The sequence below is a fragment of the Neolamprologus brichardi genome, chromosome 1 (assembly GCF_056152115.1).
Source record: "Neolamprologus brichardi isolate AB-2024 chromosome 1, ASM5615211v1, whole genome shotgun sequence".
NCBI classification, from domain to species: Eukaryota; Metazoa; Chordata; class Actinopteri; order Cichliformes; family Cichlidae; genus Neolamprologus; species Neolamprologus brichardi.
In genome coordinates this window covers 4,382,268-4,397,815 of record NC_142104.1, presented here as the reverse complement: position 1 = coordinate 4,397,815, position 15,548 = coordinate 4,382,268, and the positions used below count along the sequence as shown (strand labels likewise).

At 41.6% G+C, this 15,548-nt stretch overlaps 1 protein-coding gene across 3 annotated transcripts in view; it reads left to right on the top strand.

The window, feature by feature from the left end:
- The window catches only part of LOC102779958 (protein MTSS 2-like), a 92,948-nt gene extending 78,373 nt beyond the window's left edge, over positions 1-14,575 (top strand). For 2 of the 3 annotated variants that reach the window (XM_087842012.1, XM_087841953.1), the window contains exons 12-15: positions 659-814; positions 1,266-1,448; positions 3,452-3,617; positions 4,163-14,575. In XM_087842012.1, the coding sequence (XP_087698138.1) occupies positions 659-814; positions 1,266-1,448; positions 3,452-3,617; positions 4,163-5,031 (1,374 nt within the window). In that variant the 3' untranslated portion in view covers positions 5,032-14,575. The remainder of the gene's footprint in view (positions 1-658; positions 815-1,265; positions 1,449-3,451; positions 3,618-4,162) is intronic. The other variant, XM_087842046.1, reaches the window with a different exon arrangement.
- Positions 14,576-15,548: the final 973 nt, after the last annotated feature.

The window sequence follows — 15,548 nt, the reverse complement described above, 5'->3', positions numbered from 1 at the left end:
GTTAACTTAAACTGCATTTTACTTTCTTGTGACTGAAGGTACAATGAGAAGTTACTAAATCAAACAATAGCTCCCACCAATCATTTTTTTTCTATCTCCGTCAGGCATGAGGTACAACTTCCACACTTTTTCCCCCAACAATGCTTCGTTTGTCGTTTCCTTGATCACTGTACAAATCCCACAAATATGCAGAACTACCTGAGTCTTCTGTGGTACCTGATGCAGAAGTGCCACAATTCAGCAATCGGAATTTTTGCTACAAATACATCAACATAAACGTGTTAAACAGTATCTAACTAACAATTAGAAGTAGGCTTTGTTGATGTAGAGGCTTAGTCCCACTCTAATCACACTTAACTTGCATATAGAGTCATTTTGATGCATGGCAGCGGTAACTAATTGTGTTTCAAGAGGCCCATTTTGGTTTCAGCTGCATTGTCTATTAAATTCTTAGAATTTGGTGTGTGTGTGTGTACACATGTTTGGCTTTTGTTTTCGTGTGTGGCCCAGTAGCTAGCTAGCTAGCTAGCTGGCTGGCTGGCTATCTCTCTCTCGCTCTCTCATATCTTTGTCCCTCTGTCTCCCGCTCTCTCACTCTTGCTTCGTGTCTGTGGCTTTTCCATTGTCTGATGACATGACTGTGTCTCTCGTCCCGCAGTTTGGCTCGTCCTTCGCTACCTTCCGCCCCGCTCTTTTTCACTCTGGCTCCACCCGGCCTCTCTCTGTCATTCTTCCTGTTCCTGCGTCCCCACCCTATATCCGCCCCCCTGGATCCAGCTCCTCCTCTCCCACATCAAAGGTTCCTATGTGGAAGGTTTGTTCTCCATTCGCTTCCATTTCTTCAGTTGCACATTTTCTTCTGTTTCTGTTTAACAAGTTAATGCATAGAATTTATTTTCTTTTACTTTTTATCACCTGATTAACTCATTCATAACCACATTGCACTGCTTCATTGCAAGTGTTCATCCCCACTTGCTTTGTGTGCATTTGTTTTGGCTTCATCTGCCTCATTGGTTTTACAGTCTGCCAACTGGTAACTGACCAAAACCAAGCAGGGTCAAAGGTCATCAACATATACATGCTCTAACACTCAAAAAAGGCCTCTGTTCCACACATTCTGACCTGCACACAGTCCTTGATGTACCCATAAAGGCCCCCTGTTTCTGCACTCAGATGAAGGGCATCAAACTGCTGGATAGTGGACAAGTCGTGTGTGCTAATGTTACCACCTACTTCCTGTTTATTAATTCCGCTCACCTCTTCAGGACTGGTCCAAAGCAGGTCAGTATGAGCAGCCTGTGGCTGCAGCGGCAGTCCAGAGAAGAAGGGAACCTCTTGATAGGCTGAGGGAGAGTGAGGCATCACCGGGCTCCCAGGGATATGCTGGGCCATCACATCCTGATGATGGGCAGAGAGCCAGGATGACGCCAGCTACCATCGCTGCCAAGGTAATAGTGAAATTGATGATACTGAAACACGGGCTGAAGATAGCAATTTGTGTGTACGTCTATACAAATGCATGAATATGTATAAAGTATGGCCTATAGTACAGGGTGGGCCATTTATATGGATACACCGTAATAACATGGGAATGGTTGGTGATATTAAAGTCCTGTTTGTGGCACATTAGTATATGTGAGGGGGCAAACTCCTCAAGATGGGTGGTGACCATGGTGGCCATTTAGAAGTCGCCCATCATTATTTACAAGTTTCTGACCACTTATAAAATGTGTTCAATGTGCTGCCCATTGTGTTGGACTGTCAATGCAACCCTCTTCTCCCACTCTTCACACACTGATAGCAACACCACAGGAGAAATGCCAGCACAGGCATCCAGTATCCGTAGTTTCAGGTGTTGCACATCTCGTATCTTCACACCATAGACAATTGCCTTCAGATGACCCCAAAGATAAAAGTCTAAGGGGGTCAGATCGGGAGACGTTGGGGGCCATTCAACTGGCCCACGACAACCAATCCACTTTCCAGGAAACTGTTCATCTAGGAATGCTCGGACCTGGCACCCATAATGTGGTGGTGCACCATCTTGCTGGAAAAACTCAGGGAACATGCCAGCTTCAGTGCATAAAGAGGGAAACACATCATCATGTAGCAATTTCAAATATCCAGCAGCCTTGAGGTTTCCATCGATGAAGAATGGACCCACTATCATTGAACCCAATATACCACACCAAACCATCACTTTTGTTGTTCCAACAGTCTTGAAGGGATCCATCCAATGTGGGTTAGTGTCAGACCAATAGCGGTGGTTTTGTTTGTTAACTTCACCATTCACATAAAAGTTTGCCTCATCACTGAACAAAATCTTCTGCGTGAACTGAGGGTCCTGTTCCAATTTTTGTTTTGCCCATTCTGCAAATTCTGTGCACCGATCTGGGTCATCCTCGTTGAGATGCTGCAGTAGCTGGAGTTTGTAAGGGTGCCGTTTGTGAGTAGCTAATATCCGCCAAAGGGATGTTCGACTAATGCCACTCTCCAGTGACATGCAGCGAGTGGTACGCTGTGGGCTCTTGCTGAATGAAGCTAGGACAGCCACTGATGTTTCTTCATTAGTGACAGTTTTCTTGCGTCCAAATTTTGGCAAATCCAACACTGAACCAGTTTCACGAAACTTAGCAAGCAGTTTGCTAACTGTAGCATGGGAGATGGGTGGTCTCGTAGGGTGTCTTGCATTGAAATCTGCTGCAATGACCCGGTTACTGCGTTCACCAGATATCAACACAATTTCGATCCGCTCCTCACGTGTTAACCTCTTTGACATGTCAATGGCTGTGAACAAAGAGAAACTTGTAAATAACTCATGAAAGAATAAAGTTACATTGAAACCAAGCACACCATTGTTTTTCTTGTGACATTACCAATACGTTTGATGTGTCACATGGCCCTCTTCCTATTGAAAAAACAAAAGTTGTATCCAAGATGGCCGACTTCTAAATGGCCACCATGGTCACCACCCATGTTGAGGAGTTTGCCCCCTCACATATACTAATGTGCCACAAACAGGACTTTAATATCACCAACCATTCCCATTTTGTTACAGTGTATCCATATAAATGGCCCACCCTGTAGTTATTCCAGGTATTGTGGTCTGTGGGAGCAGCTCTTATATCATTTGCTGTGGAATACATCTGAGACAGTCAGCTAAAGACTTGACTTAGTTGTCCATTTAGAAAAAGCATAAAAAGCCTAAATATGACTACAAAAGGCTGTGAACACAAGTGTCCTTGTCAACACGAGGTACGGCACAGGCAAAACACTTCCAGTTTCTCAGGTGGATGCTTACAAATGAAACAAAAAAAACTCTTTTTTCTTTTTGCTACTGCATTTTAGAACCAGAAACCTTTTTTATTCTATTCAATTTGTAGATTAGGGTTTAGTTTTCAAACAGCGGGTTGCTCAAACTCCAGTGCAGTGTTTCATTGTATGTTCTCAGCATGGAGAGGAGGTTTCTCCAGCAGCCAGTGACCTGGCCATGGTGCTTACCAGGGGACTCAGCATGGAGCAGCAGAAGAGCAACAGAGACTCCCTGCAGTACTCCAGTGGATATAGCACAGAGACCACAACCCCATCCTGCTCAGAGGACACAATTCCTTCACAAGGTGAAACTCTAATCTACCACACTCTTTACGGCAGCATTTAATCTCATTCGGTGCCCACATATATTACATTTCACCTGGCCACATTCATCATCTTATTTTTGTAACATTCCAGGAAAAGCAACCTGTTAAGGGAAGGTGTTTTTTTTTAGGGGAAATATCAATATTTAAAACTTCTGCAGAAGTTTTACTTTATTGTATTCCTCCCACTAGCACTCCTGCCATTGAGTGTAGTTTTACCAAAATCAGATTAACTGAATCCATTTAATCATCCAGGCAGCAGCTAAAGTGTATGATGGATGTATTCTGACAGTTTCTCTGACAGCAGTTGGAAAATGACAATATAAAGATAAAATTGAAAAATATTAAATGTGCTCACTTGCTGGCTTGCTCTACCAAAATGATGTAGCTATCCCTGTTAATCTAATAAAGCGACCACAGAACATTGTCTTTCTTCTCTCTCTGTTTCTGGCACATCTAGTTCAATCATTTCTCTAAAATCTCATAAATACCTTTCTTTGTTTTACTCTCTGCTCTCCTCATATTAGGTTCAGATTATGACTGCTACTCAGTGAATGGTGATGCCGAAGGTCCAGATGGACAGACAGAGTTTGACAAGTCCTCCACAATTCCTCGCCACTCTAATATTGCCCAGAACTACAGGCGAATGATCCAGACCAAGAGGCCAGCCAGCACAGCTGGCCTTCCCACTGGTGTTCTTGGTCCAGGGGCTCATGGGATACCCGGGCAGCCCGGTGGAGCTGGCGGAGGTGGAACAGGGACTCCAGGGACTGCCACCATCCGCCGAACCCCCTCTACCAAACCTGGCGTGAGGCGCACGTTATCCAGTGCGGGGCCCATCCCCATTCGACCACCCATCGTGCCTGTCAAAACACCCACTGTCCCTGGAGACTCGCATTCACCTGGTGCAGGTGGAGGGCACGCTGGTGGCGTACCTGTCCGTGTGGGGAGTGAGGAATGTGTGTTCTTCACTGGAGCTGAGGATTCACAGGGAGCGCTTGATTATGTGAAGGCATCACCAAAGCGCCTCAGCCTGCCTAACACCGCCTGGGGATCAGGGGCTGCGTTAGAGGTCTATGCTCAGCAGCATGGGGGCCTTGCAATAGGAACAGGCTCGGGCACTGGATCAGAGGAAGATCAGATGATCGCAGCCAATCGGCACAGCCTAGTGGAGAAGATTGGCGAGCTGGTAGCTAGTGCGCACGCCCTTGGTGAGGGCCAGTTTCCCTTCCCTGCCCTCCCTGATGACCCAGCCCCACCACCAACTGGCCCCACTGACACTGAGACAGGGACCGAAGGGGCAGAAGGGTCTGGTGACATGCTGACCACCATCAGGAGAGGAGTCCGTCTTCGCAAAACCGTCTCCAATGACCGCTCAGCTCCCCGTATATTGTGATCGGAGGAACAGCAGAAAGAGGATGATGCTTGTCAACCGAGAGGGAGTCAGGTGTTGGTGTGATGCAACCCAACCACCTAGTACATACACAAAAACTTAACCATGTAGGGAAAGCTATAATATAACAGAAGACGAATGAAAACAGAAGCATACACAGAAAAAAAGTTTAAAGACACCATTAGAGTAATGATATATAATATAATGATAATAATAACAATAATAATGTTAACCCATGCTGACAGTTAAAAGTTAAATGCTGAACATTGACAGGCTCCTAGCAGGCCACTATAACTAGTGTGTGTTGGACGCATGTTTGTCTTCTATACACCTTCACCCAGGGAAGGAAAGACTCACAGGACAAAAAAAAAAAACAGATATGATTTTTTAAAAAAGAGGCAAAGAAAGAGAGAAACGCTGGGTTCTGTTCTGTTTTGCCAACTTACACCTTTCCCTATCCTCTTCTCCAACTAACCCGACTGTCTGATCCCAGATGAAAGACTGACTGAACGAGGGGCTGGTGTGGACGAGAGAGAGAGGGGACTCGGAGTGCCATGTGAGCAGCTGGATTTGAACCCAAGCTGTCTCAGCAGCAACACACTGTACTTATTAGCCCATTGAACTGAAGCTTTGGTATTAGTACGGGGAGCTAACAAGCCAGAGGGCCTCTCTGGTTCATCCTAATGAAAAGAATCTTGGAAAAAAGGAAATATCCACTGTTGGCATTGAACCGTGCTAGTGCCCCCTTCCCCCCCTCTCTCGCTCTCTGCGCAGTGAATGCGTGCATTCATGGGCGTGCATGTGGGCAAATGTAAAACGTGAGCGTGTGTCTACGTGTGACTAATTGTGTGTATGTGCGCGAGGAGGGTGGGTAGAGCTCTGCTGCAGGACAGCTGGTTACCCAATGAGGGCAGGGCTTTTTTCTCCTGTGTGTTGTGCGTGTATTTTCTTGTTTATATTGTGACGTCATTTACCTTGTTACCGCTGTACGAGAAGTTACAAGACGTACTCCAGGCGTATAGATATATTCATATATATTTTCTAGAACCAGAGAGAAAATGTTAAATCAGAAATGGAGCAATAAATGTGTTTTATTTTCTTGTTTCGAAGAAGCGGCTCGATGGAGGATTGTAGATTCTCCTTTGTCACATTCAGGCAATCATCAGGAATGCTAAATTACACATCGACTGTGAATTCATGCCTAGCCGGTTTTGGCGTGTGTCTCTCTCTGTCCCTGTCTCTTTCTGGTGAATGAAATGGATTACAAAAGTCTGGGGGAGGGAAGGAAAACTGTAAGCACTTTGATAGGGGATTGGTAATATGTACAATAGCCAGTAGGTGTTGTTGTAGTCATACTGTATGATAGGGAGTGTGAAAGTGAGCGAAGTGGTATCCAGGGGGGAATTATTTAATTTGTGAAAGAAGAAGCAGAAGAAGACAGGGAGGGACAAAGAGCAAGTGAGGAAGACTGGTTGATTTGGGAGATTGGTCGAATGAGATGGGATAAGAAAGTGTCAGGGCCATACGAGCTGTTGCTTGTTGTGGATCGTGAAGAGCACTGAAGTTTTTAATGCTGTGGCCGCACTGGCATTTAAAGGACTGGTCACATAATGAAAAAAAAAAGCACAGTATAGACAGGTCAGACTGTATAAAGCAGATCCATACGTTCCTGCCAGTTTTATTTTTCTGTCGCTGAGACTTCTGCCTCATAGCATCAGAGGGGAACGTAGGTTTGATTGAGTTTCTACTGTGGACACAGACCTTTAAAAACACCTAATAAAAACAGCTTTTCAGAATAAAACTTTTTCCACTGTGAGTGGAACAGTTGGAAGTCGGTTTTCCTGTATTATGTTATTGTAGAGAGGCGAAAATGTCACAAATTGGGCCAATAAACACACCTGTGGTCGAGAACAAAATCTAACACTTTTACTTGGATATTTGCCTCTTAATACTTAACCAGTATCCAAAATTCGGGCTGTATTTTTCACTGTCCAAATCTTCAATGACAGCTGCTTATCTAAAAAAATATCGTCTCACCTGTAAATATTGTCTTTTTTTTACATTGTGGCCACACAAAGTAAAGCCTTGAACAAAGCTGAACAATACTCTTTTGCCTTAGATTTACTCTGTATGTTGTCCTTTCTAAATAAAACAAAGATTTTAATCCAACATCATAGCACACATAGCACAGATGTGATAAAACACTCGGAGACACGTCCAGCTTGTAGCTGACAATTTTTGACATTAGTTCTTAGTTCTTTATTTTGGTAGAGAGTGAGGAATTATTGTTTGAAACTAAACAATAGCATTAAAATTGCTATTCACCAATTTGGAGGTCTACATGTTTATAGTCTTGACAGATCAAGAGACTTGAGATCGTTTTCAACTCTTCAAATAAGAGACAGGATGAGTTTGCCTAGTGCAGGGGGAGTACATTTGTCAAAGTGGTTATTATGCGTCAAAGTTTTCTTAGCTGCCCGCAAGTTCCTGAAAGTATTGCTGTTGCCCAAGTCTTCGATTGAAAGTTGGACTTCTGCACAGGGTGTAAGGTGAGACTGCCTTTGAAGCTATTGAAAGCCACCATTCTCAAATCTAGTACAAGTACTGGAGGACTGTAACAAGTAATGTAATCTAACCGAAATTTTTCAGATTCTTTGGCCAGCTGGTTTTGAATTAGCTCAATCACACGCAACATAATTATTTAGCCCCACATTTATTCAGTCGCATAAAATGAATGTATTCCCAGCAGCGAGACACAACGCTGGTGTCTAAACACAAAGAGGCCGCCCCAGTTCAGCTCAGGATATGGCTGCGCGAAAGAAACTTTTGTGAACATTAAGATGCAAGGAATGGTGAAGCCGGCTCGCTGATGACAAAGACGTGGGAATATTTAACTTTGCAAGTTGACAGAGAGGAAAAGATGTGTGAAATGAGCATTTCACTGCCTGTTCATACAATATGTACTGTATGTGCTGTACTTGTTAAAGAGAATCAGGCGCACAGATTTGGTATAAAGGTTTGTTAGAAAATATTACATGGAATATTTAGTTGTTTTTTTTTTTTCTTCTACAGTACTGTTTGAATGTTTTGTCTTAACTTTAATTAATGTAAAAAAAAAAAAAAGAAAAAAAGAAAAAACTCCAGTTGTAACACAAACTACTAAGCTGTGTAACATACGGATGCAGGACGTGTGGGCCGAGAGTGAGTGTGTCCTCGTTTGGCTGTTGATCTTTAGGCTAGTGAACTCTTCATCAACATGTCTGTATGCTCTTTTAGCAGTGACCTGAACATAGCCTGCGACATCCACTCTCCTATATACTCTTTTTGTCAACTTATTTTATTTATTTTCTTTTGCCTCGAATAGAAAATTGTTCCAGGCACATTTGTGGCTTCTTTAGAATGATTTAATATAAAGAGTTGGAGAACAGATGTTTTTAACATAGGCACCTTCTGCAAAAACACCATTTTTTTTTGTTGAAGTTTGCAACAGTGCATCAAATAGGGGATGTTTTAATGTTCTGTCAACAGGAAACTGTGCATTTGTTGTTACATGTGGATGCTGTGTGATGAATCTGACTCTGAATCTTAGAAGTTGAAAGGGGGAAAAAAAAAACATGTTTTGAGTGAGAAAAGTGAAAAAGAGTTTGTCCTAAACCACCTGTCAAGGTCACCGTGTCCATGAATCTGTATACCTGAATGTATGACATGGTGAAGGATGGCATCCAACTGTGTCCGATTTGCTTAAACTATTGCAATGTCAGAACATTGTTCCTGTACAACTGGGTGATATTTCCTCTTTAAACAACAGGAAAGCAATACAGGGGTAGTGCATGTATGTGCATTCACAATCATGATCCACTGTGGGTATGATAAAGGAGAATACCATTGTTTTGTAGACTAGTTATTCCACACCACACAGCTCTAATGGTGTTATTTGGAGTTCAGATATCTTTAAAGAGACAGAATAAATAATACACACTGGAGAAGAAAATGGTGTATCATCCTCACTGACTTTGAAAATTGACCTTGCCTAAAAGCTGCTGTGAGGTGTCGTGCACCACCAAACGGTTTAATAAGCTGCCAAACCAAAACACTGAGCCATTCAAATGGTAAAACTGGGTGTTAGTGTTGGGTAGTGTGTTTAATTTTTCAGGTGGTTACGATGAGTCCAACAACTGGGTACTGTAGATATATTTGCAGAATTTTGCAGCAGAACCCCTATCGCCTAACTCCAAAATGGACATGGGAACCAAGACTTCCATATTAAGATTTATTTATAGTCAGTATATTTGTCTAATCACCCAACCCTGCTAAATAAAAGTAATAAAATGTGAGGCGTTAGGAAGAATGTGAGAACTCTGGGATCCTGAAACTCAGTATGCAGCATGAAGTTACTGTAGGCGTTAACCTAATAAAGCTATGCAAGGCTTGGTCACTCAGTAGGAAAATGTACAATTTCATTAGTATTATTAATTCAGCTATCTCAAGGCACTTTATATTACATGCTATATATAATGTAAAGATTCTATTATAGGAAAAAAAACCCTAGCAATCCAAAGATCCCTGACGAGGAGGCACTTGGCAGCAGTAGGACATTTAAAAACTCCCTTTTAAAAGAAGAAAACTCCAACAGAATCAGGCTTCTTTTATTTAGTGTTTGACAAGATACTACTTACCGTAATGTTCTAAAAGTTTCCCAGAGTTGTGAGAAGGCTAGCCAAGATTCAAAATTCAAGAAGGTTTATTCTGTAATACCATGTTTTTACATGGTATTTACAGACATACACAGACTGAAACAAAAATGTTGTTGTGTTGTGCAATAATCAGCAAACAATAAAAATACAGTATAACAACCAAGCTGCAGCTTGATGCGACACTCAGCAAACTCAGGCATAAACAATCACACTCATCCAGCTAGCAGCAGTCCTCTCACGGAGAGGGATTGAATAAGATCAGCTAAGTGTGTGTAAAGTCTCAGATTAATAGAAAACTTTGCCACTGAAAAAGATTCTAGTCTAGCACCAAACTTAATCACTTTGTGAGAAACGGAGCCCTAGAGCCATGAAATAGTCTAAAGTCCTGCAAAAGTTGCATGTTGAGGCTATGATTGTTTTCTTCTCCAGTGGGTGTGGTTTTCTGAGTATGAGAAGCTGACTTCAGTCTTCATAGCTACACATGTCTCCCTGAGTCTGAAGCTTTAAGTGCTGCATATTTATTGAATGAAATGCAAACTAAGGAATAAACTGCCAGTTATCTACAGGAAGTTATTCCTTTAATAAAGTTTTAATAATGCCCTGGAGAACAAGCACTCAAATTATAAATAACAACTTGGGAAGTATTCTAAAACCTCTGAGTTTTTCAAATCGAATGAGATCACAGCAGCCTGAAGGCACACAGTAAAAGGTTGAATGGTTAAGATGACTAAAGGACACAACACTGCTATTTTCCTTTAAAATACCCAGTTTACAGCACAAGAAATATCGTACTAAATAATAATGTTTTTAAAATTCTAAATTAACTGTGTAACTAACTGAACAAGCTGGAATAACTGTGCTACAGTTTACGAGTGTATGTGTTGTTCAGTGTGGGCCCGCCTTCAAACGGAGTGGCTGCTGCAGAAACATACAAAGGCACATAGACATACATGCATGCAGGCGTGCGTGCATAGATGGAAACACTTGTGGACATATTAGAAACAGGACTAACATATAGAACAATCTCCTCTTCTGTTAATTTCATAATTTGGCTCAGTCAATGATATTACCACAGTTGACTTTCCATTTTATATCAGCTTTCTTGTTTTCTATCAAGGTTAATGTGCGAGCTCACTTAAAAACATGCACAGTACTTAAAAGACTGCACAACAAGCCCTAAAAACTAGAAAGCTATATTAAACTTTTCAATGATTAGCACGAGGCTGCATAGAGTATGTGAAAGGACTAGTTTAACATTTTGGAAAATACTTACTTTCACTTTTGGTGAGTGTGTGCATTAAAGAATAATTCATAGCCAACAGATGGTAATTTTAGCATGGCGAGGTTTGGAAGCTGTAGGAAACCCAACCGCTCCAAACTGAAACATTCCACCTACCTTTATACCTGTTGTTTACCTAGTAATACACTTTTGTGTTTAATCTGAAAATGTAAATTATACAAAGTAAGAGGTTAACTGGCAAGTGTTGTTCCCACAGTGAATGGCTCACACTGACAAGAGAATAAAGAAATAAGCTCATAAATTTTCCAAAATGTTAAGCAGTTTCTTTAACTTTTAATGAAAACATGATTTTTTTTTTTTGGATTATGTAACTGGAGATGGACTGAGCTGAAAATTCCTAATACCATAATTGTCTGAACAGCCTGGAGGTATAAGAAAGCTACCAGTTAGCCATGCTAATCGTATTTCGCCAAGTGGAAAAAGCAAAAGAGAACTGAATTTAAATGTTCCTCTATTCCCAGACATTTAAACTTGTGTATCCCCGTCTTCTCTCACTTTCCCCTATTGCCATTTAACTTTAATCCACTTTCCTCAATCAGTACACACAGGGATAATGTGTGGCTGACAAATCAGAAAACAACACTTGTCAAGATGGGAGCCCCATTAGCATTACTCTGTCTCTCTGTGCCTCGCAGCCCATCAAAGCTAATGAAAAATAATTTTGATGAAGTCTTTATTTTCACCGTAGTCCACAGTGAATACACACTACGCTCAGTTTATTATCTCTCTGTCTTTCCCTTCACCCTCTTCCCTCCCCCCTCCTTCTGTGTCTGATTATTGTATGTCAGGATGCATGTGTGGATCCAGTGTGTCATAATGGCTAATGGATGCTATCATTTTGGGACCTGGGTGTTTTGTTCAAAATGCTGGAATCATTAGGTAGGTTAAACTTTTCCCTAGCGTGCACATTAATATCTGCTGGTCTCAAGGCAAGCAGATGGATCTCTAACACTGTCTCAGTGCTAGATTACATTTTAATTAATTTTGATCAGGCTTTTTACGGTATCTTCCTGACATCACCTGAAAGGCCGTTCACGTTACTTGGTTTCTCAGTGAGCTTTTGTCAAAGACACCATGTTTTTAAACTAACAGTACAAGGTCAGTTAGGGAGACCACCAAAATGCCATATGTAAATAATTAAAATATATTGCAGTTCAATTGTGAATTGATTTCCATTGTGGCAAGGAGTGACAAAGCATAAGAGTAAAAAAGGGTAGAATACAAAAAACCTGAACAACATACAGGAAAAGGTTAAAACACTAACTGACCACAACAACTACAGCTGTAACACCAATTTGTTAAGCGTGGTCTTGTAACCCAAATTTAACTGAAGGTTGATTTCAAGAGGAAACAGTTCTTCTCTGATTTACTTTAAGTAGATGATACATGTTAGCTAGCTGCCTAGCAATTTGTCTTTTGCAAGCTATCATTAGCTGATCTCATCCAGACAAAAGATGGCTTAAAGCCAACACGTTCTCACTCCCAAAGCGTAACATTTTACGCTAGGTGACAAATCGTCAACATATTACGTTTTCGGCTACCCACCACGTTCCTAAATGACGACCTCGGAAAAATGAGGAAATATGAGAACCATATGGACTCAATCTACACATGTTTGCTCTTTTTCTTCAAATCATTTAGAAACACGCTATTTAACATCATTAAAGTCCTGATTAACCTCAGGAAAATGGTTATGGTTAGGGCTAGGGATAAGGTTAGGTTTAGGGCTGGAATACAGGGCTGGAACGTCTATTACCGCGGGAGCGTCATTGCACTGGATTTCGGCCACAACCCGCCGCGTACCATAAGAACGCCGAAGGTCTCCTTTCGCGTTCCTCAGGAACGCCCCGGGACGTGACAAAACGTCTGCATGTTACGCCTCGGGAGTGAGAACGGGCTACTTAAAGCAGGTTTGGCTTTTTTTTACCCGAGTCCTTCGAGTAGAAATCTGTCCACAGGCTGAGAGTCTCATTTTTAGGGAAGAATTGTTTGCATCATTTAATACATGAAAAACAACAACATTGTCTACTTTTAACTAAGCATTCAGTGTCGCCAATTTCACATGTTCTGTTTTTGATCGGCATGGCTCAGGAGACAACACTACTAAATCGACATCTTGCACAAAAGTCATTTTTCTATCAAAATCGCTGCACATGTAACCAGCTTTTTTCCAACTGCTGTCTGAATTATTTCTTCTGAAGCCATTTTCCATCACTGTTATAGAGACTGGAGAAGATGCAGCAGTCAGCATCCTGTCATTTTGCTGTTAGTGCAACATAGTAAAATTAAAAGTAGAGCAGAACAGAAGTTCAAACTGCATGTTGACGACTGATGATGAAACTTAAGGCACGGCCAACTTCTCTCAGCCGGTAAACTTCATGACCCAATACATATCCGTTTCCCTGGTTACGGAGATTTATAGGCGGTTGGAAGACTTCCACTGTGAGCATTTGCTCGCAGCATGAAAACAATGTTAGAAATCTGTATGGAAATAACTTCCCTTTAAATGTTGTATACTTACATAATATGCTACATAAGATTTAAAAATGTCTTCATTTGAAACACCCCAGTCAAAATGAACATAATATTCTTGATTGCTGACTTGATCGAAGTAAGGAAACCACAATGCTGGCCATTGAAGAACAGATTGTTTTATATTTTTGATCAGACAAAAAAAAGTTTTGAGTCGCTCTATATACAACCCACTCGTTTAGCCATCTGCCCAAGTTATATTGAACTATGTACTTGTGTATGTGTGTCTGTATGAGTGTGATTATGTGTGTTGTACAAGGAGAGATGGTTAAAACCCCTACTGTTCCTCCCTTCAACCTCCCACACACAATCTGTCAGTCTTTCCTGCTGTCTAATACGAAAGGTATCCACATTACTACACACACGCACATATACACACTGGTCTGAAGCAAACATGACTAAGGTTGATTCTCAGAAGCCACATGAGGGTACCTTGAAGTCCTCTATGAGATCCTGATGTAACACATTGCAACCTCTTGTCATACAGCCATGCAGAACAGAGTGGCCGAAGTGGCCTCCCGGTGCCACTGTCACTGCAACTAAATTGAATGTCTTGGTGTCTATACTCCAGTTCCAGTAGTGTCTCTTGCTCGCTTGCTCTCTTTCTCGACAGCCGACATCTGAACTCTCAATGAAATCTCTACAAAATTCACAGCTGAGGCATTTTCTGAGGGGCTTTTTTTTTTTCCTCCAAATAATAACATTGTGAGAGAGTCAACACCTGCTTCTTCTTTCTGTACAAACCAGTCTTTTAGCTCCTCTTTTTCCTCCTGAGTAGCTCTGCAGGCACTGTGGTCTTGTCTTTCTCTCTTCTCACGCCCCCTCACTTCCGCTTTTTTTCCTTTAATTTATTGTGAATTGATTTCTAAGTTTGGTTCGCCTCTGTCGCTGAAGGTGAAAATTTCTTTTCTGTCTTCCTTTTTGTAAGATTGACCCTTTTTTTGTTAACTTTAGTCACTGCTAATGTAACAAAACGCACTGTGATGATTCCAGTATTAATAAAAGTTGTACTTAAACTGTGTGCTGCTGTGTAAAACGAATCTTTTTATTCAAGAAACATGGTCAGAATCCTAAACCATCTACAGAGTTTATTATGCACTGTAAGAAGCGATTCAGTATGGGTCAGTGAATAGTCTGTGTGGCATCTATAGGCCAGCCAGCGGTAGAAAGGCTAACTGTAGTCACTGAACCAAAGAAAGACACTTGCACTTTCAGTGCACAATAACAGTGGTTAGGAAAAGATTCCATGCAGATAATGTAAATAAAAAGTAGAAGGTCCAGGTTAAGTTAGAGTTAAAAGGAATTACACTCTCTCACACATGTACAGTGGGGCAAAAAAGTATTTAGTCAGCCACCGATTGTGCAAGTTCCCCCACTTAAAATGATGACAGAGGTCAGTAATTTGCACCAGAGGTACACTTCAACTGTGAGAGACAGAATGTGAAAAAAAAAAAATCCATGAATTCACATGGTAGGATTTGTAAAGAATTTATTCGTAAATCAGGGTGGAAAATAAGTATTTGGTCAATAACAAAAATACAACTCAATACTTTGTAACATAACCTTTGTTGGCAATAACAGAGGTCAAACGTTTACTATAGGTCTTTACCAGGTTTGCACACACAGTAGCTGGTATTTTGGCCCATTCCTCCATGCAGATCTTCTCAAGAGCAGTGATGTTTTGGGGCTGTCGCCGAGCAACACGGACTTTCAACTCCCGCCACAGATTTTCTATGGGGTTGAGGTCTGGAGACTGGCTAGGCCACTCCAGGACTTGCAAATGCTTCTTACGGAGCCACTCCTTTGTTGCCCGGGCGGTGTGTTTTGGATCATTGTCATGTTGGAAGACCCAGCCTCGTTTCATCTTCAAAGTTCTCACTGATGGAAGGAGGTTTTGGCTCAAAATCTCACGATACTTGGCCCCATTCATTCTGTCCTTAACACGGATCAGTCGTCCTGTCCCCTTGGCAGAAAAACAGCCCCATAGCATGATG